We start from the raw sequence: 27,347 nt of genomic DNA on the forward strand, positions 1-27,347 counted from the left end.
TACTATATTATATATCATTATACACATGATATATATCACATAAAATATATATGATTATATGTGATGTAATCATATTATAGTAATAATACGGCATAAATTATGTTATATTTCATAGAGAGCCCTAACATTTTTTAGTGAATTTTATTCATATCTCATAAATACTTGTAGTGTTGTTTTGTATTGTGAAAAATTCAATAGTTTGTGGAGCTGACTTTGTTTTAGTTCAAGGAAATAGTGTATTCAGTGTACCATGCACTGGTGTGGTTCATTTTTTAAACTGTTAATTACATCTTCCCGTCAAATTTAAACTTTACACATCTAAATAGCAAGGTAAGTACTTATGTACCCTCTTTCACTGAATGCCAAGGAAGGCATAACTGCAATTCTATGGTTAGTGAAGAATATGGAAGATCACTGGTGGGATTCCACTACGCAGAGAAGGGAAGCCATATCTTTTGTAAGAACAATGTAAATGGCGGGCGTGGTGGCGCACGCCTTTAATCCCAGCACTTGGGAGGCAGAGACAAGCGGATTTCTGAGTTCGAGGCCAGCCTAGTCTATAAAGTGAGTTCCAGGACAGCCAGGGCTACACAGAGAAACCCTGTCTCAAAAAACCAAAAAAAAAAAAGAGAAAAAGAAAAAGAAAAAGAAAAAAAGTAAATGGAAGAAAACATGGTACAAAGGCATACTAAGTAAGAATCAAATAAAAGGAATTGGTAACTCAGCATGCTTCATAAATTCCACAGATTACATATCGCTTACAGAAGTTGTACTCAGTGTCAACCTCACAGAATACATGCACTCGTGATGAGTACACCTGACAATGAGGTATTCAAAACACCATTGTATTACTTCTGAAGGCATATCTAAACTCCACTGACACACAACAGTACATGAAATTGCTTGAAGAACTCTGAGTTTCTTGTTTCAGTATAGTAGAACATATACTCTTAAGTAGAATGGGATTTTTAAGAACACAGTAAAAACTATAGTATTTTCCCAATATGTAGCAGTTGGCTGTAATGAAGATTGTCACAGAGATGTGCTGTAACACCAGTGGAGACTGATTTCTGAGAGGCAATGTCCCTAGAGATTTCATCTCAGGGTTACTTCCTGCAGCTGATATACCTTTCATGTGACTATTATATAGCCTCAGGATGCCTGGGCATTAGCCTACCCTATTAAGCAAATTTCCTGTAGATCAACATAAAGATAAAATTTTATGAATTACTACTGTTTGGAAGAAACAATGATTTTATAGGATGCCTAATTTGACTCAAATAATTTTAGGAACAAAATTTTAAGAGATGGTTTTAGTTGTTTTGATATAAAGATATAGTAAAATTAGAATCAAGAATAGAATGTTGCCCCCTCCTCATAAAATGGTAAAGACTGCATAATAAGGAATACAGTGAGCTTTCCAAATTACACGAAAATAAGAAATAGGCTTGGGACAAATTTGGGATCAAGGAAAAACATTCATTCTAGGTCAGATCCAAGGATGAAGCCACCGATGTGCGCTGTAATAAAGTAAGACCATGTAAAAACTGTTGCTTTGAATTTATTTATACTGAGCATACAGAATGAAACATTGCTTTGAACTTGTTATTGATACCCGTCTGTACATTTTATTTATGAGGTAATTCTCTCTTATGTAGAGAATTTTTGTCTAAAAGTTATAAAAGGCTTATAGCAATAAAGAAAGGCAGTATAGGCAAAAAAAAAAAAAAAAAAAAAAGTCACTGCTGTAGAATATACTTATAAAGTCGTTATTCAAGCATTCAAATTAGAATGATCAATAAACCTTATGAATTATGAATGAATCGTTAACTTGATATGCCTGAAATTCAAGCCTACCCATAACCTTTTTGTCTTAGGTCTCAGTTATGTGTCTAGCCTACGGAATTGTTTTCTTGAGTTGTGGGTTTGGGCCAGGCTGGTACTTTCAGATCCTCTGCAGTTACTCTTGCTGCCACTAGATGGAGCGCTTGATCCTTTTGCTCCCATCACTCAAGAGACTATGTCCTTTGACTCTTAGGTGACTTTAGTAAGAATTGATTCTGCTACACTAGAATTACCCAAAGTTGTTTTTGTTCTGGTGTTAACTAGACTTATCTTGTTCATTTCAACACAACTGCAATTTCAAAAAATATTTTAGTTAGAATATTATAAATGCAAGTTTTATTTCTATGTCTTTTTATGTGTTGGATATAAGCTGAGGATTGATACCCACTCCTTAGGATTGATACCTACTCCTTAAAGCAGTAGTCATGCACACAAGGTGATGCTGTACACTGAAAGAGGTTAAGTGCAGTACCATGAATAAAATGTAACAATATCTAATTAAAGTGTTTTTGATGACTTGTTAGGATAAAATAGAGGTATTTCCACTGTTCTTCAAGATTTGAGGCATTCTTCAAAGATGATCATATGTTGTGAGCCTTCAACATACAGTTCATTTGTACACCAGCCCTCTGCTCAGTGCAAGGAGGGCAGATGTATGCCATTATGTACAGTTTTAAGGAAAAATATTTTTATTTGACTTTTTAAATAGCTTCTATTTGTGACAAATAGGTGGAAGCTTAATCTCTTCTTATTTTAAGAATATTTGGCTTAATCCTGGTCTCAAATCTCTCTTCATTTACACAAATCTCTGTACACTTTAAGATTTTATTTGCGATTTATTTTTCTTTGTTTTTAGTGTATTTTTCCTATGTTAAATTAATTTATTGAAACACATTGTTCATACCTTAATGTCCTAATTGGAGCCAATGCAGTATGATGGAGAAGTTATCCTGAACATTAGTGTATCTTCTGGAATAGATTAATTATCACTGTTTTTGTAATTGTCAAATATATACAAAGCTGACATTTAATGTTCATATAGGATTTTATTGCTTGGCCGGGAGTGGTGGCGCACGCCTTTAATCCCAGCACTTGGGAGGCAGAGGCAGGAAGATTTCTGAGTTCGAGGCCAGCCTGGTCTACAAAGTGAGTTCCAGGACAGCCAGGGCTATACAGAGAAACCCTGTCTTGGTTAAATATATATATATATATATATATATATATATATATATATATATATATATATAGTATATTTTATATATATATAAAATATATATTTTTTTTTATTGCTTGGAAGTCATCCTTTCACAACTATGTATTTGTTCTAGTTCACAACACTATGTAGTTATAAAATGCATCAAAACTTTGGGACTAATCCTACATCCACCAATGAACCATTTCCTTAGCCTGAACTATGGCTCCTCAGTGTGGTTATTCTCCTCCACCCTGACTTTTTCATCCATGTAAATCTCACCTCTGGACTTCACTGCCTCTGGGAAGATTGAGGTCTTAGCCAGAGATGCTACACTGCTTCATCCTGTACACCAAAGTCCTAGGACCACAAATACACCCTTTAGCCAGAGGAAGATTTGAGATGCAAGAAACCAGGAAAAAAATCTAAACAAAATAAAACTCTGCATGAATTGGGTAACTCTGCTCATCAACAAATTGTACTGCTAGTCCCAGAGAAACTGACAGCTTGCCTCAGATAATATGCAGCTATCAGATATCCAAGGCTAAGTTAGCTGATGGATTTGAAGGATTTTTTTTATTAGATATTTTCTTTATATACATTTCAAATGCTATCCTGAAAGTTCCCTATACCTCCCCACACCCTGCTCCCCTACCCGCCCACTCACACTTCTTGGCACTGGCATTCCCTTGAACTGGGGCATATAAAATTTGCAATACCAAGGGGCCTCTCTTCCCAGTGATGGCCGGATTTGAAGGATTTTTTTAAAAAGCACATATGAGAGTCTTGATGGTGAAACAGGGTAAGTGATTTATAATCTTTGTGATTCTTATGAGCTATATCTCTGGTCAGCAGCATGCTTCACCAGTCATGTAGGAAAAATCAAACGTGGAGATTTAGAAGTGAAAGTTCCACTATCCCTTACAGATACATTAATAGAGATGAAGGAGGAGACAGAATGTGGAGGCTTAAACAGATGGAGGTGGGAGGCTGGAGAAATGGCTCAGTGGTCAAGAGCACTGACTGCTCTTCCAGAGGTCCTAAGTTCAATTCCCAGCATCCGCATGGTGGCTCATAGCCATCTGTAATGGGATCTGATGCCCTCTTCTGGTGTGGCTGAAGACAGCAACAATGTACTCATATGAATAAAATAAATAAATAGAATACAATAGAACAAGTGGAGGGAAGATAATCTGGGATAACTATCTGGGACTGATACTCGGGTAGGGATGGGCAGTGTAGAGGTAGAAAGAGGGAAGACTTCTCAAAGGAGACAAACAATTGACCTGGAACCAGAAGAAAATACGAGATGAGGGAAGAGAGGAAAGAAAGAGTGTCCACTTCCAGGAGACAAAATGAATCAAATCCAGGAGACAAACACATGAACTAAACATACTTGACAAATTAATGAATGTGGTGTATTCAGTCAACCCACACACACTGAGCTCCTGCTGTATGCTACGTGGGTACCAAATACAACGTGATGAGAAATGGTAAAAGATACAGCAAAGACAGCAGCACAGTAAATTTTAAAAAGCAAGGTAAACTACTACAAGTACAAAACCAGAAGCTGCTACCATATAAAGAAAGTCGATTAACACCAGTTTGGATGAGTTGCAGGAAGTGTTTGTAAGGCGGTGTATTTAAACTGACATCTGAGTTTAAAGCAGGATAGAGACTGAGTCAAGGGGAAAACAGCACACTTATGAGAACAGCTTAAGGCAAGAGCAAAGACTCCATCATAGGTCTGACTAGCAAAGTCTCTGATGTTTAAGGACAGTGATCCGGGTGAAAAGGAATTAGATGTTGAACCTTATAGCTCCTTGTAAGGAGGGGAGTCTTTTACTACAGTGCAATGGAAGTCATTAGAAAAGTATGATCTATGGTTTACAGAGATCACCTGTACTCTGAATGTATATAATGGAGACAAAAAAAAAAAAACTTGAAGAGGAATAAGCATGTTGGGAAGTTATTGCAATAGTACAAGTAAAAAATGAGGGTAATTTGGGCCAGGCTAGCATCATTGCTTACAGAGTAAAGTCACTTAGTTTCTCCTTAATTTTGGAAGATAAGTTTATTAGTCTTTACCATCTTTATTTCTGATGGGGTGTGTGTGTGGTCTATGTTCCCTTTGTCTCATGTCTGTTGAGTGGGTCCTTGCTTCGAAATTTTGACGGTATCAATCTATGTAATAGCCAGATATAAATAAACATCATGGCATGCATAAAAACATCTTTGGAGGAGGACTGATTGAGAAGAAGGGAGCCAATGATGGGGGAGGAATAAGAGGGACTATTGGAGGCTGAGTACATCAAATACAAAACTGTCAAAAAAATCTTTGGAAAGTAAAACGAAACAGACGAGATGTGAGGAAGCTGAGTGAACACTGAGTGGCTGATTAACATGTCTGTTGAGTCTGGTTTTCTTCTTCACTGGAGTGTTCAGTGTCCCCTGAGGCCTCTGGGACCATCTCTTTCCTTTTCTATTAAATCACTTGTCATCAGTATAGATTCAATTCAGAGCTCAGTCCTTGGACCTCGCATGAGAAATAGGAAAGATACACATTATCTGCATCACCAAAACATTGTATAAACCTGTAGGTGATTTCCATTGATTTCATTTTCCCAAGTGAAAGATGCTTCACCCAAAAGGCATACACCTTAGGAATACTGCTTTGGGTTATGCTTTTGTGATACTAGCTGGAGGAAGTCAAAACTATTACTGCTTACAATGTTTAGTCAGTTCTGTTTCTACTTGCTCATCTGATCTGTCGTGCAGTATAAGTTATACTTTATATAAAATATACTATTTATAAATTTTATAACTAATGCTGCAGGGTTAATCATCAGGTTCACAATGTCAACTGAATCTAATAGGTAAATGTCTGTGAGGTTTTGTCTGCTTCTCTTTTATAGACCAAGAGATCGTTTTATTATTAGTTTTCTGAGAGGCAGAAAATCACTACTTTGCATGTAATGGAGTTAACATTGTTTAAGAGCAAAGAAAAAAGTTTAGCTTTTTTGCCTTTGTAGTATTTTGTATTTTGTAGCTTAATAGGATCCAGATTTCACATGAGCAATTTTTTTCAGAAACTTGGAATTCTTTTCATTTACAGATCAATTATTATCTCCAAGCTTGATGGTGTGATAGCAGAAGCTAAAACTTCACTTACTGGTTTTAGTTGTATTCTGGCTGAAACTGGCTCTTTTCACAGGATAATTGCAGTAATAGATTTTGTAACAACCCAGGCAAGGATGGGCTTCCCTGTTTTGAGGAACCACTGTTCAAAGTCAACTTTTCAATCAGTATAATGTAGAGAGACTCTCTTGTGCACTGTGTAAAGTACTCTACTGTCAATAAAAAACTCTTTGGCCAATGAGCTGAGGTAGGAAATAGGAGGTGGGAGTTCTTGAGGATGGATAAGGGAATTCTGGGAAAGAGGAAGGCGTTGGAGATTCACCAGGTCAGAGAGGAAGACAGTTGCATAAACCTGAGTAACTAACCAGTAAAAGAACTTAGACTAGAATAAACTGGGTTTTTGAGGTGGGAACTAGTCAAGGAACAGAGCCAGGATTATTGGCCTACTCATTTATTAATAAATAATTAGTCTCAGAGTCATTATTTCTGGGAGCTAAGTGATCAGGAGGAAAAGCTTAGAGTAACAGTATAAGGAGAAAGAGCAGATACATTGGACTTTCTAACATGCCAAAGGCACTGCCATCTTCAAAAATTTTGTGTATTATTCTCAAGTTAATCATATATATTCTTTCCACATTTATTAGTATTCTTAAGATTTTTCATATATTATATTTTGACCATATCTTACCCCATCTCCAATTCTTTCCAGAGCCTCCTCACCTAACCAACTCCATGTTCTTTCTCTATTAAGAAAATAAAACAATAATGACAACAAAAGAACACATACAGAGAACAACAACTACAAAAATCATGGTGTCCATATTGTATTGGCCAACTACTTCTGAGACCCTAGACTGATACATTCAAGGTCACTCTCTTGGAAAAAAAAAAACTGATATCCTTTCTTCAAGCAGCTATCTATTAAAAATAGCTTCTTGGTTAGGAGTGGAACTCATGCCCTTTTCTCCTTCCTCATGCTAAGATTTGTCTTGCTTGAATTTATGCAGGTCTTATTCATGCATGATATTGGCAAAAATCCATTAATTTTTTCCCTCCACATATATATTTTGTACATATGGATCCCAGATCTCCTACCTTTAATATCATTCTATTTGAAGCAACACTATACAAAAAGCTTTCCCTTCTTTCCCTTTCCAAACTAGTTTAATTATATTTTCTTTGTGTTCGTTTACTAAGTATTCTTTTAAATAAGTATTACTGGGCCACACATGAAACTCAGAACTATCTAAAACAGCACTCCTCATACTTCAGTATTTAGATGAACCAACCAACTGAAGATCTGATCAATAAGTCTTAGAAAGAAGCTCAGAGAGCTGCTAACAATTTCCTCATTTTTTTGCCACTGCTGCTGAATTAAGGTCACATCTGCAGAGACAAGGACCTTCATCATCCTGCCCCACCTTGTTCTAGAAAATTCTGACCTTATACTCTGTAACATAATTTGTGATCCCTTCCACTTCTTTTCTTATGCTCTACAAGTAGGCCTAAAACATATTTAAGAATACTATTTGTTATGGTTATACAAATGTTTAATAGAAAGACACTTTGGATGGTGATACTCAAACTACAAATGATGAAAGTCTCAGGGGACATTGAGCACTTTGATGTTGCCTTACTGATGATGGAGTTACCACTTTCGGTGGTGCACAAAATGAAGAACATTTCCCTATCACTGCTTGAAACATAATATGAAAACAGAGGCTCTCCCAGCAGTGCATCAAAGCGGTGGTACCCTACAAGCAGCCATCTAGTGGTTCCACAGCTGTTTTCTTTTCTGCTGTACTTATGACCTGGCCCCTCCATATGCAGGAGGATCTTAGGGTGAGCTCCCAAACTGCACTTCCCCAGGAATCTATTGAATGCTGGAGAAGGCATTCTTTCTCAGTGACAGAGCAGGCTTGGAAGTGACACGCACTCATAATTTGCCCATGATCAGGTAGACAGAAATTTTCCTCACTTTCAGCATGATCATCTGCTACCTTAACTCTGATCTGCCATTCCAGCACCATGCTTATATAAAAGCAGAAAATCACTTGAGTCCCTTTCCTGGAAATATTTCATTAACATAATTATTTATGTGAATAGTCAGAGGAGAAAGTGAAAATATAGTTTATAATATCATAATTACAATAAGATTCAAATGCAAATTGCCATTTTATTGTATTCGTCTATAAAGTTTACACATTTAGAAACCTTCAGTAATGTCTCATGCTTTAAAAAATAAGTAATATGGAGCCGGGAGGCAGAGGCAGGCGGATTTCTGAGTTCGAAGCCAGCCTGGTCTACAGAGTGAGTTCCAGGACAGCCAGGGCTACACAGAGAAACCCTGTCTTGTAAAACCAAAAAAATAAAAATAAATAAAAAAATAAAGTAATACTTGGAAAATATCTTAAATAACGCCTGAATAGTGTTACCTTCTCTCAGATATTTTCTGAATCTTGCTCTTTCCAGGACATAGTGCCTTAGCTTACTTTTTATTGATATTTCTAATCAAACTTTTCATGTTTACTACCATATAATGCTATACTCACACCTTCAACAGCATCTAACCCATGAGGCAAGTGGTAAGTAGAGAGAAAGGCAACACAGTAAATCCTCCGTTGGTTTCTCTACACCCTAGGACAGGCAGCATATGCTTTGGGGCATTCATTCTTTACCCCGAATCTTTTAAGACAGTGGTTCTCAATCTTCCTAATATTGGAACCCTTTAATACAGTTCCTCATGCCACAACCATAAAACTGTTTTTGTTGCTGTTTCATAACTCTAATTTTTCTACTGTTATGAATTACAATGTAAATATCTGTGTTTTCCAATGATCACAGCGGTGGCTGTGAAAGGGTCTTTTGACCCCACAGATTGAGAACTGCTGCTTTAAGCAAACACATATCTGCTTTGAATGGAGTGCACACTTACTACTACCTACCAAAAATAGAGTCCTACTGGCATTGGGAAACAGCTAAATCTTTACCAATAGGTGTTTATGACATCATACTGGAAGAACTCACATGAACACTTTATACACAGTGACTTAAATAAATGCTAATCTATATGAAAGAATTAATTACTTTGCTTGTTGCTGTGACCAAATACCTAACAAATCCGGTGGTTTGAAAAAGACTTCTAGCCGGGTGTGGTGGTGCACGCCTTTAATCCCAGCACTTGGGAGGCAGAGGCAGGCAGATTTCTGAGTTCGAGACCAGCCTGGTCTACAAAGTGAGTTCCAGGACAGCCAGGGCAATACAGAGAAACCCTGTCTCGAAAAACAAAACAAAACAAAAAAACAAAAAGAAAAAAGAAAAAGACTTCTAATCCCCATAGACTCAGATATTAGAATACTTGATTTCCCATATGGTCACCCTGTTTGAGGAGTTTAGGAAACAGGTTGCTGGAGGAAGAATGTTACTTAGGGCCGGCTTTGAGAATGCCACTTCTAGTGGGCTTGCTTTCTTTCTCTCTCTCTCTCTCTCTCTCTCTCTCTCTCTCTCTCTCTCTCTCTCTCTCTCTCCCTCCCTCCCTCCCTCCCTCCCTCCCTCTCTTTCTCTCTTGCCCTCCTCCTTCTCTCTCTCTCTGTGTCTTTCATGCTTGTATTTGAATACGTGATCACTTAGCTTCTTGCTCCTGCCACCACACCTTTGCTAGCTGCCGTGTCTTCCCACTATGATAGACTCTCACCCCTCTAAAACCTTCCTTCTGTAAGTTGCTTTGGTCATAGTATTTTATTACACAATAAAAAAAATAACCAATACAAGAAGCAACTCAAAGAAGGATCTATTTTTTGGCTCACAGCTTTGGGTGTACAGTCTACCACGGAAAGGAAAGTGTATCAAAAGGTTGTGGTAGCAAGAGTGACAAGTTAAGAATCTTACCTACTCACCTCAACATAACAGGAAACAGACAAGAGATAGGAAGTGGAGCCAGGCTATAAAGCCTCAAGGCCATGGCCCAGTGACTCATTGTCTTTGTCAAGGCTCCATATTCTAAAGAAAATTCCATAACCTTCCAAAAATAGCCCAAATCAGGTGTTCAAACAAGGAAACTGTGGGGGACATTTTATATTCAAAGCACAACATTGAATCACTCCATGCTCCTCAAAAAAAAATTTACTTCTATAAATTGTATTTATCTGAACATTAGAAATTAGTGCCACTGCTCATCTGTTATCTGACTATTCTACTTCAGAGTTTGAGTGGCCCAGATTCTCTTTTCCCCAGTTTCATCTTCACAGCCTGTTCTTCACACCCCTCAACACACTTGGGGAATGACTTTGCTCTGAGTTTGGGTAAATCTGCACTTGAACCTTCAAGATGAGACAATTCAAGCCCTAATTGGCTCATTTTGTTTTTTATAAATAGTTGTTGCTGAGCAAAATGATTTGCTATACAGAGTTAAAGATGACAGTTTTTTCTGTGTGTTCCTATTTTCTAGAATATCTGGTCAGTGTCTTTTGCTCCATTGGGACTTATAATTGGATTTTTTTTCAATAGAACTGTGTAGCACTGAGTTTGTAGTGTTTAATGGCACAAACATTTATTATTAAAACTATGGTAAGCAGTTTATGGTAATGTTTCAAACCATTCTCTCTAGCCAAAGCAAACTGTTATTTTAGCCAACACATACATCAATTAACAAACCAACATCAGCATTGCTACAAGCCTGCCTTGGAGCCAGGGGCAAGAGAGCTAGAATTGTAACGCACTTGAAGTGATGCTTTCAGATCATGGGGTCTGAATATATTCAGAATTTAGGAGAGCGGTATTACAATGGGACAAGTTACTCAACTAACCAAGGAATACAGTAATTACCTAGTGATTTTGATGGATTTAGATGATCAGACTGCAGGCTGAAAACTTCCTGCTTTCTTACTAGATGGGCAGAAGCTTAAATTACTAATGACCACCTTGGCATGACTGATTTCATTGCTGAATCAATGAAGCCAAGATAAAAATAAGATGATGGCTCCAATCACTGTGCTGCCAGTTTGTAAAAGAATGTAAAATCACATCCACATTTTGGTCCTGCTGTGAAACTAGTCTTGTGACCTTCCAGCATTTCAGTTAACATTTTTAGAAATCTATTTCCTCACCTGTGAAATAACAACTGCCTTACACCCACATAAGAGGATTCAAAGGCAGAGGGAAGCACCTACAAAAGCTTCCTGTTTCCTTCTGCGGCAGAGGTTAGTTTATTGTTTTATCACAGAGGGAAAGGAGCCATTCTCCAGCATTCTTTGCTGAGATAGAAGTAGAAACGTTTATCTAACGTGTTTCTGTGATTTGAAGCACCAATGTTGTGTATCTTTTGTGGCAACAAATGCAGTGCTTTGTGTTTTTAAGAGAGGGATAAAAGAAATATAGCCGAGAGAGGCCACAGAGAGGAGAGGTCATTTATCTAAAAGGCCACTGAGTGCCCTTCGCAGAGAGGGAATTTTTCTTGCTGTAAATCAGATACAGCCAGGAAACATTCCAACCTCACATATGGATTCCTTTCCTTTGCTTTAGGTTGAAACCATTGAACTTAAAGGGGACCTCGTGCAGAACTAGTGCAAAGCTAGCTATTTTATAGCCTACATAGTCTTTGATTTTGACTTTGTGAGCTGCACAACCTCATCAGGGGTCAAGGTGAGACTGAGTTCTGAATTTGCCACCACTATCGAGTCCTTGGTGCACTGATTTTCTTCGCTTTTTTTTTTTTTTTTTTTTTTTTTTTTGGTTTTTCGAGACAGGATTTCTCTGTATAGCTGTGGCTGTCCTGGAACTCACTCTGTAGACTAGGCTGGCCTCGAACTCAGAAATCCGCCTGCTTCTGACTCCCAAGTGCTGGGATTAAAGGCGTGCGCCACCACACCCAGCTTTGCTTTTTTTTATATCAAAGTTTAAGCTTCTTTCTCACACTAAAAATAAATTGAACTTATTTTAAAATGATCCTGAATATTATCACCGAGATGTAACTCCTTACAGCAATATGTTTTGGCTTCTAAATATTTTCCATCTGCGCCAGTATACATGGTTAGAAAACAACTAGAAATAGCAATTTGCTAAAATAGTTTCTTAATTTTAAAAACCCTCTAAACCTCTATAAAAATATAAATATAGCATTATAGAAAAACAATGACATTTAATTTTATGACATATTAATATTATTTATAATAAACGTTAGCAGGCATACTTTATTGTTTTATCACACACACATATATTTATAATTTGAAACAACTATCTGTTCTTAAGTATATAGTCTTTCTTTTTTTTTTTTTTTTTTTTTTTCGAGACAGGATTTCTCTGTGTAGCCTTGGCTGTCCTGGAACTCACTTTGTAGCCCAGGCTGGCCCCGAATTCAGAAATCTGCCTACTTCTGCCTCCCAATCGCTAAGTATATACTCCTTCTATGCAAATCATGTTTTCTATACCTTTGTTTTCTCAATGACAAGCAAACTCTTTAAGTTTAGCATCTTCATTATTTGCAGAAATTTATAACTGTGCCCAGAAATTTTCTTTTATTAATGTCAACTGGAGACACTAAAGAAATAAAAAGAATTTCTTACCCTAAGAATTCAAACTATAGACTTAAAATGTGTAAGAATCATAGCATAATGATTTTAAATGATACTAAAATGGCCCCAAAATGGCTAATGGCATACACATTATACTTATGGATATCTAGATATGTTTTATGAGTTTGCGTTTCTACATACCTACATATCATAGTATCTCTCTGCATGTATGTACATAGTCATAGTGTGAAAGACAGTCCCATGGTACTTACCTTTGTCTGCTTCCTGGCATATCTTACTTTTACAGTGTCCTACCAGAGTGGTTTTGGGAACATCTTATAATCTCCTGTGTTGTGTTCTCTTTGTTTTATCTATAATACACTATCACTACTACTTCATGAGGGTTATAGTATTAAATTAGATTCTATATGAAACACTTTGTACATTGCATGGTGAATTGAATCAAAAAGAGAGCACTATTTACATATCCTCTGCACAGTTATTCTTGAAGACTTCAGTTAATTCAAAGCATATACTAACCCTACACTTGGAAAATAAGAACATTGCAATTCAGTTTTATTTTTCTGCTGAGCAAGTAGATAATAATTTCAGAGATACATTCCAATATGTTAGATATATTGGAATGTATCTTAATTTAAAATAAACTAGGTGGGTGATGAGCAGTTGATCTTATAAATTATTTTAAATTAGTATACAAAGTAGCAAGTTCCCTTATGACATTTTCATACTAATTAGTTTGTTTTTCTGCTCCCCTCTCCCCAAACCCATTCTTCTTCCCCATCTCCTTGCCCTCACTCTCCATTTACACATTCTGGCTCCAGTACTTCCCCTTTCTACTTTATGTCACATGATCTATTACTCTCCTTAATCTACTTCCTAAAATTGTTTCCCCTCTCATGAACCGCTTTCTAAGTTCATGACCTATACTCACACTCATACCTCTGTAAACACACAGATATAAAATTAGAGCTAGGATTCATGTACGATAAAGCATGTGTGGCATCAGTTTTTTGAGTTCAAGTTTCCTTCTTTAATGCAATATTTTCCAGTCCTATCTACCTCCCTCCAAATTTTATAGCTTCATTTTTCTTTACAGATGAATAAAATTCCACTGTGTTCATGTACCATGTTTTTACACCCTATTCACCTTTGATTCATCTGATTTCCTTGCTGTTGTGAACAGAGCAACAACTAGCATGGATGTCCAAGTTTTTTTTTTTTTTTTTTTTTTTTCGGTAGAACATAGAATCCTTCAGGTATGCATCCAGGTGTTCTATTTTTAGTACCATACCATTTTCCACAGTGATAGAATCAGGTTATCCTCCCTGAATAGTGAATAAGAATTCTTCTTTTTCTATATCTTTGCTGACATCTTGCTATAATTTATTTTTTGATATTATTCTGATTAATGTAAGTTGAAATCCCAAAGTAGTTTAAATTTTAATTTCCCTGATGGCTAAGGATGTCAATTTTTCTTTAATGTTTAGTATTCACTTGTGTTTCTTTTTCTGAGAAGTGTCTGTTCAGTTTACTGTTCCATTTATTCATTAGCAGGGGTGATGGTTAATTCTTGCAGTTCTTTATATAGTCTAGACATCAAACCCTGTCTGAAGTATAGCTAGCAAAGATTTTTCTCCCATTCTTCAGCCTCTCTATTCACTCAAATGATGGTTTCTGGTGCTGTATAGTTTCCTAATTTCACGTTGCTCCACTTGTCAATCCTTGAGACTATTTCTTGTGTCTTGCCTATACTTATATCTTGAAGTATTCTCCCTAATGTTTTATTTTTTTAGAAGTTTCAGCCTTTAAGATTTTAAGTTTACAATTTCAAGACTATTGCTTGTTTTAGAACTTTAGAAAATTTCTAATCCCTTTGACAACGTGCCAAAGGTAACTAAATATTGTCTTGAAAAATATACTGTACTAATCCAAGATAATCCCTCAACTGAGATTCCCTTCCCCAGTAACTCTAGGACAATGGTTCTCAATATTCCTAATTCTGCCACCCTTGAGTACAGTTCCTCGTGTTTTGGTGACCCTCAAATATTTTGTTGCTAGTTCATAACTGTAATTTTGCAACTAATATGAATTGTAATATAAATATCTGCTATGCAAGATATCTGATATGCCACCCACCAAAGGGGTCATGACCCACAGGTTGAGAACTGCTGCTCTAGACTATTAAGTTGAAGGTTGAAGTTAACTTGGATAATGAAATCCCCAGTTAAATAAGTTATAAAACATTATTTTTTTTCAGGTTACAGTTGATAGAATGGCAATATATTAGCACAGTTTTCATTTTCTTTTTTAAAATCCACATATTTATTTGTATACAGACCTGGGCTAGAGTTCTCTTATTGTTTCCTATGTCCTGAACCTATAGCTCAATCCCAATACTTTATACACACACATTTGCAAAAATGCACACATCTCCCTTGCAAGAGTATTGAAAGGATTATAGATAGTGGATCCTCACACACGGTAAATAGTTACTAAGTAGACACTATTGTTTTTATAGTTTTGTAGGTAAGGGCTTGGTATATGAACATTTAGGCAACCTATGAAGAATATTGAATTTGAATCTTCTGAACAATTGACTAAAGGTGATTATAAATAAAAACATCTTAGAAGACATATTGAGAGAGAAGAGGGATGGAAGTTGCCCTGGAGTAGATGGATTATGAGCAAATGACCATGAGGACTGGCCTGACGGAGTAGATATGGCCCAAGTGGAACATGGTTCTCAGGATCAAACTTGTCCTAACTCTTGAGAACACAATATACTGGAAAATCCAAGGAAACTGAAGGGAAATTTCCCATCACAATCCGAAGGAGAAAAAGACAAGGACCAAAGCTTCTAGACTGGAAACGGACACTCCAAGACCACACAGCTAGAGAGTTTGTTGTGGTAATCGGTTAACGTGTTCTGAGCTCCTTGCGGGTGATCTTGGTTCTTGTCACTGCCAGAGTTCTCTGGATTCATGAATGAAAATACACTCTCTCTCTCTCTCTCTCTCTCTCTCTCTCTCTCTCTCTCTCTCTCTCTCTCTCTCTCTCATATTCCCTTCCCCCACCCTCTCCCTTAAACCAGGATTCACCTCCCCTCCCCTATTCTACCTGGAACTGAAACATTGGGTTAAGGTCCCTGCTATCAGCATCTTTCATGAATTTCCTTCATCTCATTAGAATATCATCTCTATATTAGAAGCGCTTTGATTGAGAGGAAACAAAACCAAACAACCCTCACCCAAAAGAGTAATAGTATGATAAAACAAAACATTATTCCTGAGCTATGTATAAGTAAGTCTATTAGTTTTGGACAGGAGACAACTTGCTTGTATGAATTGCTTTGGTCCTTTCGTTTAAATTGCCACTCAGATTAATAGTATTTAAGTATGGGGTTTGCTCAGAACAGCACTGACTGCTCTTCCAGAGGACTCGGGTTTGATTCCCAGCACCCACACTAACCATCTATAGCCCCATTTTCAGGGGAACTGATGCCCTCTTCTCCTCCAAGGGCAGCAGCCACACACATGGTACACAGACATATATGCAGGCAAAATACTCATACATATAAAATTAAATTAAATTTAAATTAAAACCAAACAAACAAAAGACATATTGATTGAATGTTTATCTATAAGCATATCTTACTAAATTTAACTCATTTCCTAGTGCTTGCAGTGCCAAATTGAAACTAAGATTTTTTTTCTCCCCTGTTCAGAATGACCGTGTCTTGGATATGTTCCTTGAAGTAATCACAAGAGATTCATTAACTTCATCTCCGTCCATCTCCAAAGCAGCAGAAACACCTACTCAAATATAGGAGATGTTTGATGCAGTTTCCTATAACAAGTTAGTAAATGTGCAGGAGTAGCTCTTTTTTTTTTTTTTTTTTTTTTCAGAAGAAATAGAGCTGCATCTGTAGAACCAGCAGGTTAACTCATTAGTGCTGGGTTATGGCTTATTTCACTTTTTATTTGGTATTAATTTTCACACATCACATATATTCTCATAAATGTAAGTTTCTGCGAACTGTATCATACTGTCTTTTCGTTGATCTCCATTCTTTTAGTTTTCATTTTAGGGAGCTTGCATTTTCAATATGCTCAGTGATTTTCTGGGCGAGGAGAAATTCTAGAAAGGATTAATTCACTACTTAAAGAAGTACAGCTACAAAAAAAATGCCAGGAATGAAAATTTATGGGATAGTCTGTCCAGTGTAAGCCCTATGTTGGGTTGTAGTAGACTGGTAAGCCTAAAATCTAATAGGCTAATGATGTTTTAATAGACATGCTGCCATCAACACACATTCCTGCTTGAATAGTCCTTTTTTTTTATTCTATTTTGTCTCCACTCAGAAACCAGGCCACAGACCATTTGCTATCTATTGGGGTGGAAGGTACTTTGCTTCTGCAGCTGATCTGCCTGTCTGAGTTGCTCTGGGCCTGGAGGTTGCAGTCTCCAGTTTAGCACCTCATAGTAAGAACTCTTGGTATATATTGGATATTAGTCCTCTATTGGATGTAGGATTGGTAAAGATCTTTTCCCAATCTGTCAGTTGTCATTTTGTTCTATTGATAGTATCCTTTGCCTTACAGAAGCTTTGCAATGTAAAAGGTCCCATTTGTTGATTTTTGATTTTAGAGCATAAGCCATTGATGTTCTGTTCAGGAAAATTTCCCCTGTGCCCATGTATTAGAGACTCTTCCCCACTTTTTCCTCTATTAGTTTCAGTGTACTTGGTTTTATGTGGCGGTCCTTCATCCACTTGGACTTGAGCTTTATACAAGGAGATAAGAATGGATCAATTCGCATTTTTCTACATGCTAACATTAAGTTGAACCAGCACCATTTGCTGAAAATGCTTTTTTCCACTGGATAGTTTTAGCTTCTTTGTCAAAGATCAAGTGACCATAGAGTATGGGTTCATTTCTGGGTCTTCAATTCTATTCCGTTGATCTCCTGTCTGTCTCTGTACCAATACCATATAGTTTTTATCACTATTGCTCTGTAGTATAGCTTGAGGTGTGGGACAGTAATTCCCCCCAGAAGTTCTTTTATTGTTGAGAATAGTTTTCACTATCCTAGTTTTTTTTGTGATTCCAAATGAATTTTCAAATGGCTCTTTCTAACTCTGTGAAGAATTAAGCTGGAATTTTGATGGGGGTTGCATTGAATCTGTTGATTGTCTTCAGCAAATAACCTCATATTTGTAATAGGTTGTGTTGTATTATTTCCCAAGAGCAATGTTCATTGTCTCTCTTTGCTTCCTTAGACCCTATTCTTTTTTTTTTTAATTTTTTATTACATATTTTCCTCAATTACATTTCCAATGCTATCGCAAAAGTCCCCCATACCCTGCCCCCCACTTCCCTACCCACCCATTCCCACTTTTTGGCCCTGGCATTTCCCTGTACTGGGGCATATAAAGTTTGCATGTCCAATGGGCCTCTCTTTCCAGTGATGGCCTACTAGGCCATCTTTTGATACATATGCAGCTAGAGTCAAGAGCTCCGGGGTACTGGTTAGTTCATAATGTTGTTGCACCTACAGGGTTGCAGATCTCTATAGCTCCTTGGATACTTTCTCTAGCTCCTCCATTGGGGGCCCTGTGATCCATCCGATAGCTGACTGTGAGCATCCACTTCTGTGTTTGCTAGGCCCCGGCCTAGTCTCACAAGAGACAGCTATATCAGAGTCCTTTCAGCAAAATCTTGCTAGTGTATGCAATGGTGTCATCATTTGGAGGCTAATTATGGGATGGATCCCTGGATATGGCATTCTCTAGATGTTCCATCCTTTTGTCTCAGCTCCAAACTTTGTCTCTGTAACTCCTTACATGGGTGATTGTTTCCAATTCTAAGAAGGGGCAAAGTGTCCACACTTTGGTCTTCGTTCTTCTTCAGTTTCATGTGTTTTACAAATTGTCTCTTATATCTCAGGTATACTAAGTTTCTGGGCTAATATCCACTTATTAGTGAGTACATATCATTTGAGTTCTTTTGTGATTGTGTTACCTCACTCAGGATGATGCCCTCCAGGTCCAACCATTTGCCTAGGAATTTCATAAATTCATTCTTTTTAATAGCTGAGTAGTACTCCATTGTGTAAATGTACCACATTTTTTGTATCATTCCTCTGTTGAGGGGAATCTGGGTTCTTTCCAGCTTTTGGCTATTATAAATAAGGCTGCTATGAACATAGTGGAGCATGTGTCCTTCTTACCGGTTGGGACATCTTCTGGATATATGCCCAGGAGAGGTATTGCGGGATCCTCTGGTAGTAATATGTCCAATATTCTGAGGAACCGCCAGACTGATTTCCAGAGAGGTTGTACATGCTTGCAATCCCACCAACAATGGAGGAGTCCTTAGACCCTATTCTTAACAGCACCAGATATTAAACTTTTATCTGTTGTTGTACTTACATGCAAACCACTGTTTCCTCTGATGTACCTATACTTATACTTTTAGTCTCTTTGACCTTTGACTCTTTCTGTGTCTTTTGGTTTTAGACAAGTCTGTTGTAAGTAGACTTACTCTACCTCAGTCTCACTATCTATTATGCCCAACTTGAGCAGGACCTATAACATGACATCTTTTTATAGCACTCTCAATGGCATGAAAACTTCATGACGCTTCAGATGCTGTAAGGCAAAAGGTGCTCCCTGGCTTTGGCTCCCTCTGTCCCATTCCTGTCTCCCTTTGACTCACTAGAATTTTATACTAACAGTTCAGAGCATTAATACATCAAAACAAAATTTAATTTACACCATATTTAGCAAGAAATTCAATTAGGACACCTAATCCAGAATATTCCCAGAAGTCATTATAATCTACATGGTAATTTGTATATGCTTAACATTTTTTATATACTAAACTCCTTGGGATAGAAATTGGTTCACAGTGTTGACCCTGTAAGTTCTTATTTCTCATAAAAAACCAAACAAACAAACAAAAACACAAAACCAAGATACTCAAACAAACAAAAATCCAGAATTTACATTAAATGATTTCCTAATAATTATAAAGATAAATGATTAGAAAGTCTGAGAAATGTGAACTTAATTAAAATACAGAAAATAATTTCTTTTTAAAAATATATATACTTAGATATTTGTTTATTTACTTATTTATCTTTTTTGTTTGCTTGTTTTCATGTTTTTTAAAGATTTATTTATTTATGATATGTAAGTACACAGTCTTCAGACACTCCAGAAGAGGGAGTCAGATCTCGTTAAGGATGGTTGTAAGCTACCATGTCGTTGCTGGGATTTGAACTCAGGACCTTTGGAAGAGTAGTCAGTGCTCTTAACCGCTGAGTCATCTCTCTAGCCCCAGAAAATAATTTCGATTTATCACTTACTGGATCAAGTTTCACTGATACCAACTCAGCACCCAAGCTTGGATTCTTCAATATGTCAATTTAAATAATCAGTTTGGAGCAACTTGCTCAACCACATAGGTTGGAAGTGGTAGAGGCAGAGTTTGACCTCTGTGAACTTACCTCTGCCAGGCATCTTCCTCTTCAATCTTGTGCTGTCCTTTGTGTCACCACTAATACAACTGCATGTAGCCAAACTGAATGCCATCTATATAATCACCCCTAATGAAAATGTATACTCTTTTGATAGCCTATTTCATGTGGGAAAGGCATTATCTCTCTGCACAGCCTAACTCCATATACACTCTTTTGATGTATAAATATATACATTTTAGAAAGCTTCTTCCCTGGTTATTTTGAATAGAGCATCAGTGAACATGAATGGGCAAGTATCTCTGTAGTAGGATAGTAGAGTCTTCCAGGAATATGTCCAGGAGTCATATGTTGAGTCAAATGCTAGTTCTAGTTCTGCTTTTTGAGGAACCTCCATCCTGATTTCCATGGTGGCCACACCAGTTTACATTCCCACCAGCAATCAACAAGTTATCCTCTTTCCCCATGAGCATTTGTTGTTGTTTTCTTGATCTTGATCTTAGCCATCCTGACTAGGTTAAGGTGCCAGGTTATCTATCTCTGAGTTGATGGTCATTGGTGTCCCATAGACCCCCCAAGACAATACAGACTATTGCTATTGCTTTTGACTGTCCTCTAGAAATTGACGGTAAGACCCTATTGCTAAAGATATCAGATACTTGGGAAATCAAGCTGGTACTAACCTGTGTCATTACTACTGACTATCCTTGATAGATTTGGAAGGTGCTGGGCACACTGCTTAAGAAGTAAGATAAAATCATCAGTGTTACCCAGCTATGGACTCTGAGTTACAATAACAACTGGACTAGCACAATAGTGGCAATAAAATTTTGAGAGCAAAAACTGCTTTCTGATTATATTGAAGAATAGTTCCACAAGATTGTGGAGAACCTTTTTGGGGTGCCTCTTGGCAGGAATATGACATTGTCCAAGGAAAAGGAAATGGGCTTCAGGCAAAAATCTGACATTGGCCATGTCAAGGAAGTAAGCTCAGGTAGGAATCTGACATAACAAACATTAAAAGGCCCTGCTCATATAACACAAACAAGCTGTGCATGTCTTGAAGACGGGGAAGGAAGGCATTCTTGTCAGAACAACCTAAGACAGGCTCAGCCTCGTTTATTAAATTAAAAGGGGGGAGATGTGGAGAGCCTTTTTGGGGTGCCACTTGGCAGGAATTGTCCAAGGACAAGGAAATGGGCTTCAGGCAGGAATCTGACATTGGCCATAACAAGGAAGTAAGCTCAGGTTAGAATCGACATTGGAGCATGACAAAGAAGTAAGTTCAGGGAGGGACCTGACATTGGCCAAGGATAAGGAATTAACAATCTGGTTCTAGGGTAGAACAAAGTAGGCTCTGATATCTTGATCATCCTTAGACACAGCTAGTCATGGGGCTTTGTGTTTATTGTTTTGCTTGTTCCTTGACTATTGTCCTTTTCGTTCCTGATTGTACTGCTCGACCTTAACACTTGAATGTAATTAAAATGGTATAAAAAGCAGATTGGGAAAATTAAATTTGCCTTCAATCTCAGAATTGACTGGGGTCATGCTACAATGTTGTCTGTCTTTTTTCTTTTTAATGCTCACTCCTGTGCTGGAGAACCTGTTGACTGACTGAGCGGGCTTGGTCAGTACTCCTACTTATACATGACAACTGTAATAAGGTATTGTGAGTTAGAGTCAGTCCAGTCTGCTGTAGAATTATTGCTTCTATCTTAGAGTGCCAACTTCTCTGTTTCCAGCTTTCACCTTCCTGGCCTTTAGTAATCACTACTATTCTTTAGGTTGTCATTTTTTTTTTATATCACACACATTTGAATGTATTTCTTATAATCATCACCTGTCAATAAAAAAGCTTATGGCCAATGAACTGAGGCAGGAAATAGGAAGTGGGACGTCCAGCAGGGATAGAGAGAATTCTGGGAAATGTTCAGAGTTGTGAGAGATTCAAAAGTGATGTTATTCAGTAGGTAGCTGAAACCAGGTTAAAATAAAAGGGATAACAAGTAAAAGCAAGTCAGAGAACAACCTGAAGGTATGGCCTCAGCATTTATTAAAACATAATTAGTCTCAGAGTAGTCATTCCGGGATCAGGGCCCAAGAGGAAAAACCTGGATTTATTTTTTATACAAACACATATAAGAAAAGAATTTTTTTGTCATTCTAACTTAAATTAGTATAATGTCTGTCTTAGTCAGGGTTTCTATTCCTGCACAAACATCATGACCAAGAAGCAAGTTGGGGAGGAAAGGGTTTATTCGGCTTACACTTCCATATTGCTGTTCATCACCAAAGGAAGTCAGGACTGGAACTCAAGCAAGTCAGAAAGCAGGAGCTGATGCAGAGGCCATGGAGGGATGTTCTTTACTGGCTTGCCTCCCCTGACTTGCTCAGCCTGCTCTCTTATAGAACCAAGACTACCAGTCCAGAGATGGTCCCACCCACAAGGGGCCTTTCCCCCTTGATCACTAATTGAGAAAATGCCTTACAGTTGGATCTCATGGAGGCAGTTCCTCAACTGAAGCTCCTTTCTCTGTGATAACTCCAGCTGTGTCAAGTTGACACAAAACTAGCCAGTACAATGTCTTTAAGTACTATTCCATTTTGCTGTATGTGGTAGAATATTTCTTTTTATGACTGAGTGACAGTCATTGTAGATATACATCCCACTGTTGTTGGATATCTTGTTTGATTCCTTATGGAACAGTGCAGTAAAAAACAAAAAACAAACAAACAAACAAAAAACCAACATGAGTGTTCAGATATCTCTTTGAAAGCAGACAGAATTTCTCTTGGATATCCAGAAACAGTACGGCCAGATCCTAGCACAGATCTATTTATAGTATCGACTACTAATTTATGATCCCATATTTTGTTTCTTTATAAACAGATGGTAGTTATCCAGGGTGCTAATATTTTTCATTTCAAGCTATTAGTATTTTTTCTGTTATATAATTTAAATATTAAAAAGTATGCAGTGATGACTCTGAAGATGGTAAGATGAGTGTATTAGATGACATCACCCTGATAATAAACAGTTATATCACAATAACCTAAAGTGTTAGACCCTTGAGAAAGAGAAGAATCTGTATAAGAGCAAAATCTCTGTTTTTTCCTCAAAAAGGCTTTACAAAATCAAATATAAACAGTATTTGACGGAACAAAATTCACTAATATGCATTTAAGGCTACATGGGATTCTGAAATGTGTTTGTTTTATTTACTGTTTGCTTGTATTCCTGAATAGCAAAGATGAGATGCAAGAGATTGGCAAAGAAATAGGTAAAAACAAAAAACAAAAAACAAAAAAACCATCTCCTTATTCTCCCAAATTTATGAATGCAAATTGTGAAACACTTTAGCACAAAGTCTCAGAGCTGAAAATTTAAAAACAAAACCCAAGGTAATGTGATTCACACTTAAAAGTATGATAGACTGTAGCTTGCTGGTGAGATGAGGTGAGGTGATTTAACATGTTGTGGAGTTTTAAATAACTGCTACTCAGTGCTCTGGCAACAAAAATAACACCAAAAGAACAAAACACGACCTAATAGGGAAGAGTTTCTTAGCTAAGCAATACCAATGTGAAACAGGCTCATTTGAACAAAAGCCATGAATGCAAGAGTTCTTGTGGTTCATTTTCTACTTTTGGTTCTGAATTGCTCCGATATGGGGACTAGCCTAAGGACTCAGCCTATCTTTCACCAGTGAAAAGGCAGTAGCAGCGTTGAGATATGATGTCATGAACATTTGTACTGAGCACAAACAGACCAACCGGAGACATTCATTATAAAGACATTCAGTGGAAAGGTTTCAATGTGGGCAGTAAATTAGAAATCTAAACATTATACTGTACTTATTTAATATATTGTGTAACGATTATAAACGAGGACATAGCCCTAAAAAATGAAAAAAAAAAAAACCCTGCCCCACTGATCTTGTATTCTTGATATACAATAAGCCTTTTGACAGCTAAGAGTGCTCTGAACATAATGGCAGGAGGAATCTTTATAGAACCCACTGTGCTTGTTGCTATTTTAGGTGTGTGGTCAGAGGATTCTCTGTAGGGGTGACATTTGAGTTAAGAAAATGACAGGAAGAAGTAAGCAAACAAAACACCAAGCTGTGGAACAATTTTGCAAGGAGGGTTTTGTTTTGTTTTTAAAAAAATAAGTAAAGGTACGGTTAACGATGCTGAATGAATCGCGCCAACTTCTAGGAGCCTTATGAAAGCTTCGGGGCCATTAAAGGAGAATGTTAATGAGGTCCCAGAGTTAGGTAAGGAGTTTAGTGGTTACTCCAAGAACATTTGGTATTCACAGGGCGTTGTAAATCAGGAGTGGGACGTAGTGGATGTAATACAATTGAGCTCTTAAAAACACTGTACTTCGGGTTTACTTGTTTGAACGTAGAATTTCCTTATCGGTCGAACATCATCCCTTTCTCCCCTCGTTCGCCCAGGATATTTGTACAGGCTTAGATTTTGTTTACACGGGTTGACAGCCTGGGAGGAGGAGTGTATGACAGTTGGCTCGCGCAGTGATATCAGCCAAGGCCTAGCCAAGTCGCCGCTGGGGACGAAGCAGTGAGTGGAGAAGAAAGAGGAGCTGTGGCTGCGGTTGGGAGGGATGGGGAGCCTCTTCGCGGGGTGCTGACTTCCGGCAGTTGGAGAGGCAGGAGCTAGCAGGAGCTAACGCGGTCTCTACGTGTCTCGCAGGCTGCCGGGGACCGCCCCGATTTGGCACCGGAAACAATGGGGCCCGAGGCAAAGGCGCGAGTACTAGGGGAAGGGGAAACTTGGCTCCCTCTGGTCTAGCCCCGCGGAATCAGGCCGCGTACCCTGAAGGCTGGGAGCAGTCAACTGCTGGTGTCGAGTAAGGACAGGACTAGGCAGGCGGACCTCTCTGCACGCAACCTCTGCGCGCACGGTCCGTTCTCCTACACCCCGCGCCGGGTTTTGAGATCTGCTCGCAGTTCTAAGCCCAGCCCTAAGCAAAGGGCACGGAACGACTCCCGGGCCCCTCCCTTCCTCTGGCCTCCGGCTTTGCTGCAGCAGCATCTGCTGCAGGGCGTTCTGCTAAAGGAGGGAAGTCCGGTCGACCACCGCCGCAGGGCTTGCTCCTGCGGTTAAGAAGAGCGCCGCCCGGGGCTAGCCCAGCGTAGAGGCCGACACACCCTGGGCCTTGTCTTGCTTTCAGATCGCGAAGGGCGACAACCCCTCTGGCGACAGCGTCACCGGCCGCATTTCCGGGCTCAGTACTGGGGTTGCCGCACCCGAAACACGGCCGGATGCAGTAGTAGGTGTACCAGTTGTCTGAACCGGGGTACTACAGCTCTGCGGCACAGACAGCGCGGCGGCTAGAAGTGAGCCCCGGGGGTGGGGCTCTAAGCCCCGCCCCAGCACTGCGCTCCTCCCCGCCGCCCCTGGGCGGAGTGGGCCTAGGGTTGAGCGATGCTTAGCGTCCACGCCTCAGTGGGTCTTTTGCAGCAGTTGCGAAAACCCGGAACGAAGGTGTTGTTGCCGTGCGGCGGAGCGGCGCCGCCCCTCGCCGCACCTCCTCGGCAGCCCTCGGAGGCCTTTGCTGGGCATGCTCAGTCGTCAGGACCGCTTCAGCTCTCGGAGTAGGAAGCTTGGGGCGCTGGGCTAGTAAGGACCAGCGGCGGGGCGAAGATGGAGTCCTTTACCAATGGTGAGTGGCTAGCCCTAGTCGCGGATTCCCGGGCTCCCAGGGTCCAGAGGGTTAGATGTGGCAAGGGCTGCAGGCATCCCTGCCAAGGGTTTCCCAGGCGGGCCGGGGGGCGGCAGAGGGGCCAGGGTCGGCTGGGGCAGGCGTGAAGGTCAGCCCTGTCCCGGGGGCCAGCCCCGAACCTCCAGGTGAGGTAGTCGGCAAAGTTTGGGATGCTTGAGTGGTGGAGGGGGCGGCGGCAAAGTTGGCAGCTGCGTTGGTCCTGGGGGAAGCGGCCGCGGCCAGGAGAAGCTGCGGCCCGGGCGAAAGCCTACTTGTGCGGGGAGCCTGGAGCTGTCCGCCCGTCCTTCACCGAGCTGTCCGCATGCCTTTCCGTAACAGGGCGGGGTGGGGCCGCGGCTGGCAGCGTGATTTAGTGCACTGCAGGGAAGGAAACTTACCGGGGGCTGGCTAGTACTGCTCCGTGTGGCGAAGATGCCGCCCCACATTGCCACCCGTCTGCCTGCTGCTGCTCCTCAGGGCGACCAAACTTCTTTTTACCAGCTAGGGATATTTGATCTTCTAGTTAGAGATCCGTTGAATATTAGTGGTCCTTGTTGGGCTTATATCATAAAGTGGCGTGTGTGTGTGTGTGTGTGTGTGTGTGTGAAAGTCAAAGCAGTTTGTGTCCAGAAAATAGCCACGGCCCTTTACTTCATGGCTTTTGTCTGGGCTTGTAGTGCTTGAGTCTCAATATAGAGGTGAGATGTCTCACCATTTTATGGTGTTTAAATATATGGATTCCACTTTAGGATGGAAAGTAGGAAAACTGCTAATAAAGGGTAGGATTTAATGAGATTAGAGGATCCACTTTCTAGTTGGCATGTTATTTCCAGTGTGGTTGGTTACTTTAGGTTAGGTAGAAAGTCAGATTAATGGGAGAGAAGCATATTACTGTTGGGGGGGAGGGGTTGCTTGCCATTTAAGGAACTGGGAAGGGGGAGGGGACACCCACTCTATCCACTTTTACGCCTAGGCTGGACTTTGTTGTGTTCTTTAACATTCTTTACCACATCGCTGGAACTGTGACCTACTCATTATGTTCTCCTTTTCCCTAATTCCGGATGCTTTATTCTCCTGCCATCTTTCTGTCTGCAGTGTTTAATTAGGCTTAGTAATGACAGCTTTAACTCCAAATTTCTTTCTCATATGTGTTCTATTTGTAATTACCAAGTTTCTAAGAATAGTCTGGTAAACTTACTCAGAGAGTTAAGGAAGATTTGAACTGAAAGGCACCATAGAAACCATCTAGGATTTGACTGTAAAATGTGCTTAAAAGAGGTATAAAATTTTCCAAGACGTTTTCTTCCTTCTAGGCAGAATTCTTGGAGCCTCCTTGTTGTAAATATGTAGTTAGGATTTTTAAATATGAAATCTTACCCAATTGAAAACAAGAATGAGTCATTTATTTAGTCAGGTTTTTCCCTGGTTGATT

The 27,347-nt window shown here is 39.1% G+C and overlaps 1 protein-coding gene and 1 pseudogene across 1 annotated transcript in view; both read left to right on the forward strand.

Moving 5' to 3' along the window:
• The first annotated feature begins 3,197 nt into the window (after nucleotides 1-3,197).
• LOC110283933 (endoplasmic reticulum aminopeptidase 2-like) lies at nucleotides 3,198-25,548 on the forward strand (annotated as a pseudogene).
• Nucleotides 24,931-27,347, forward strand: part of Lnpep (leucyl and cystinyl aminopeptidase) — an 89,428-nt gene continuing 87,011 nt past the window's right edge. The window contains exon 1 of the mRNA XM_021186305.3: nucleotides 24,931-25,876. Coding sequence (XP_021041964.1) covers nucleotides 25,858-25,876 — 19 coding nt within the window. The 5' untranslated portion in view covers nucleotides 24,931-25,857. The remainder of the gene's footprint in view (nucleotides 25,877-27,347) is intronic.

This window comes from Mus caroli, unplaced genomic scaffold (genome assembly GCF_978045245.1).
Source record: "Mus caroli unplaced genomic scaffold, Mus_caroli_1 scaffold_18, whole genome shotgun sequence".
NCBI classification, from domain to species: Eukaryota; Metazoa; Chordata; class Mammalia; order Rodentia; family Muridae; genus Mus; species Mus caroli.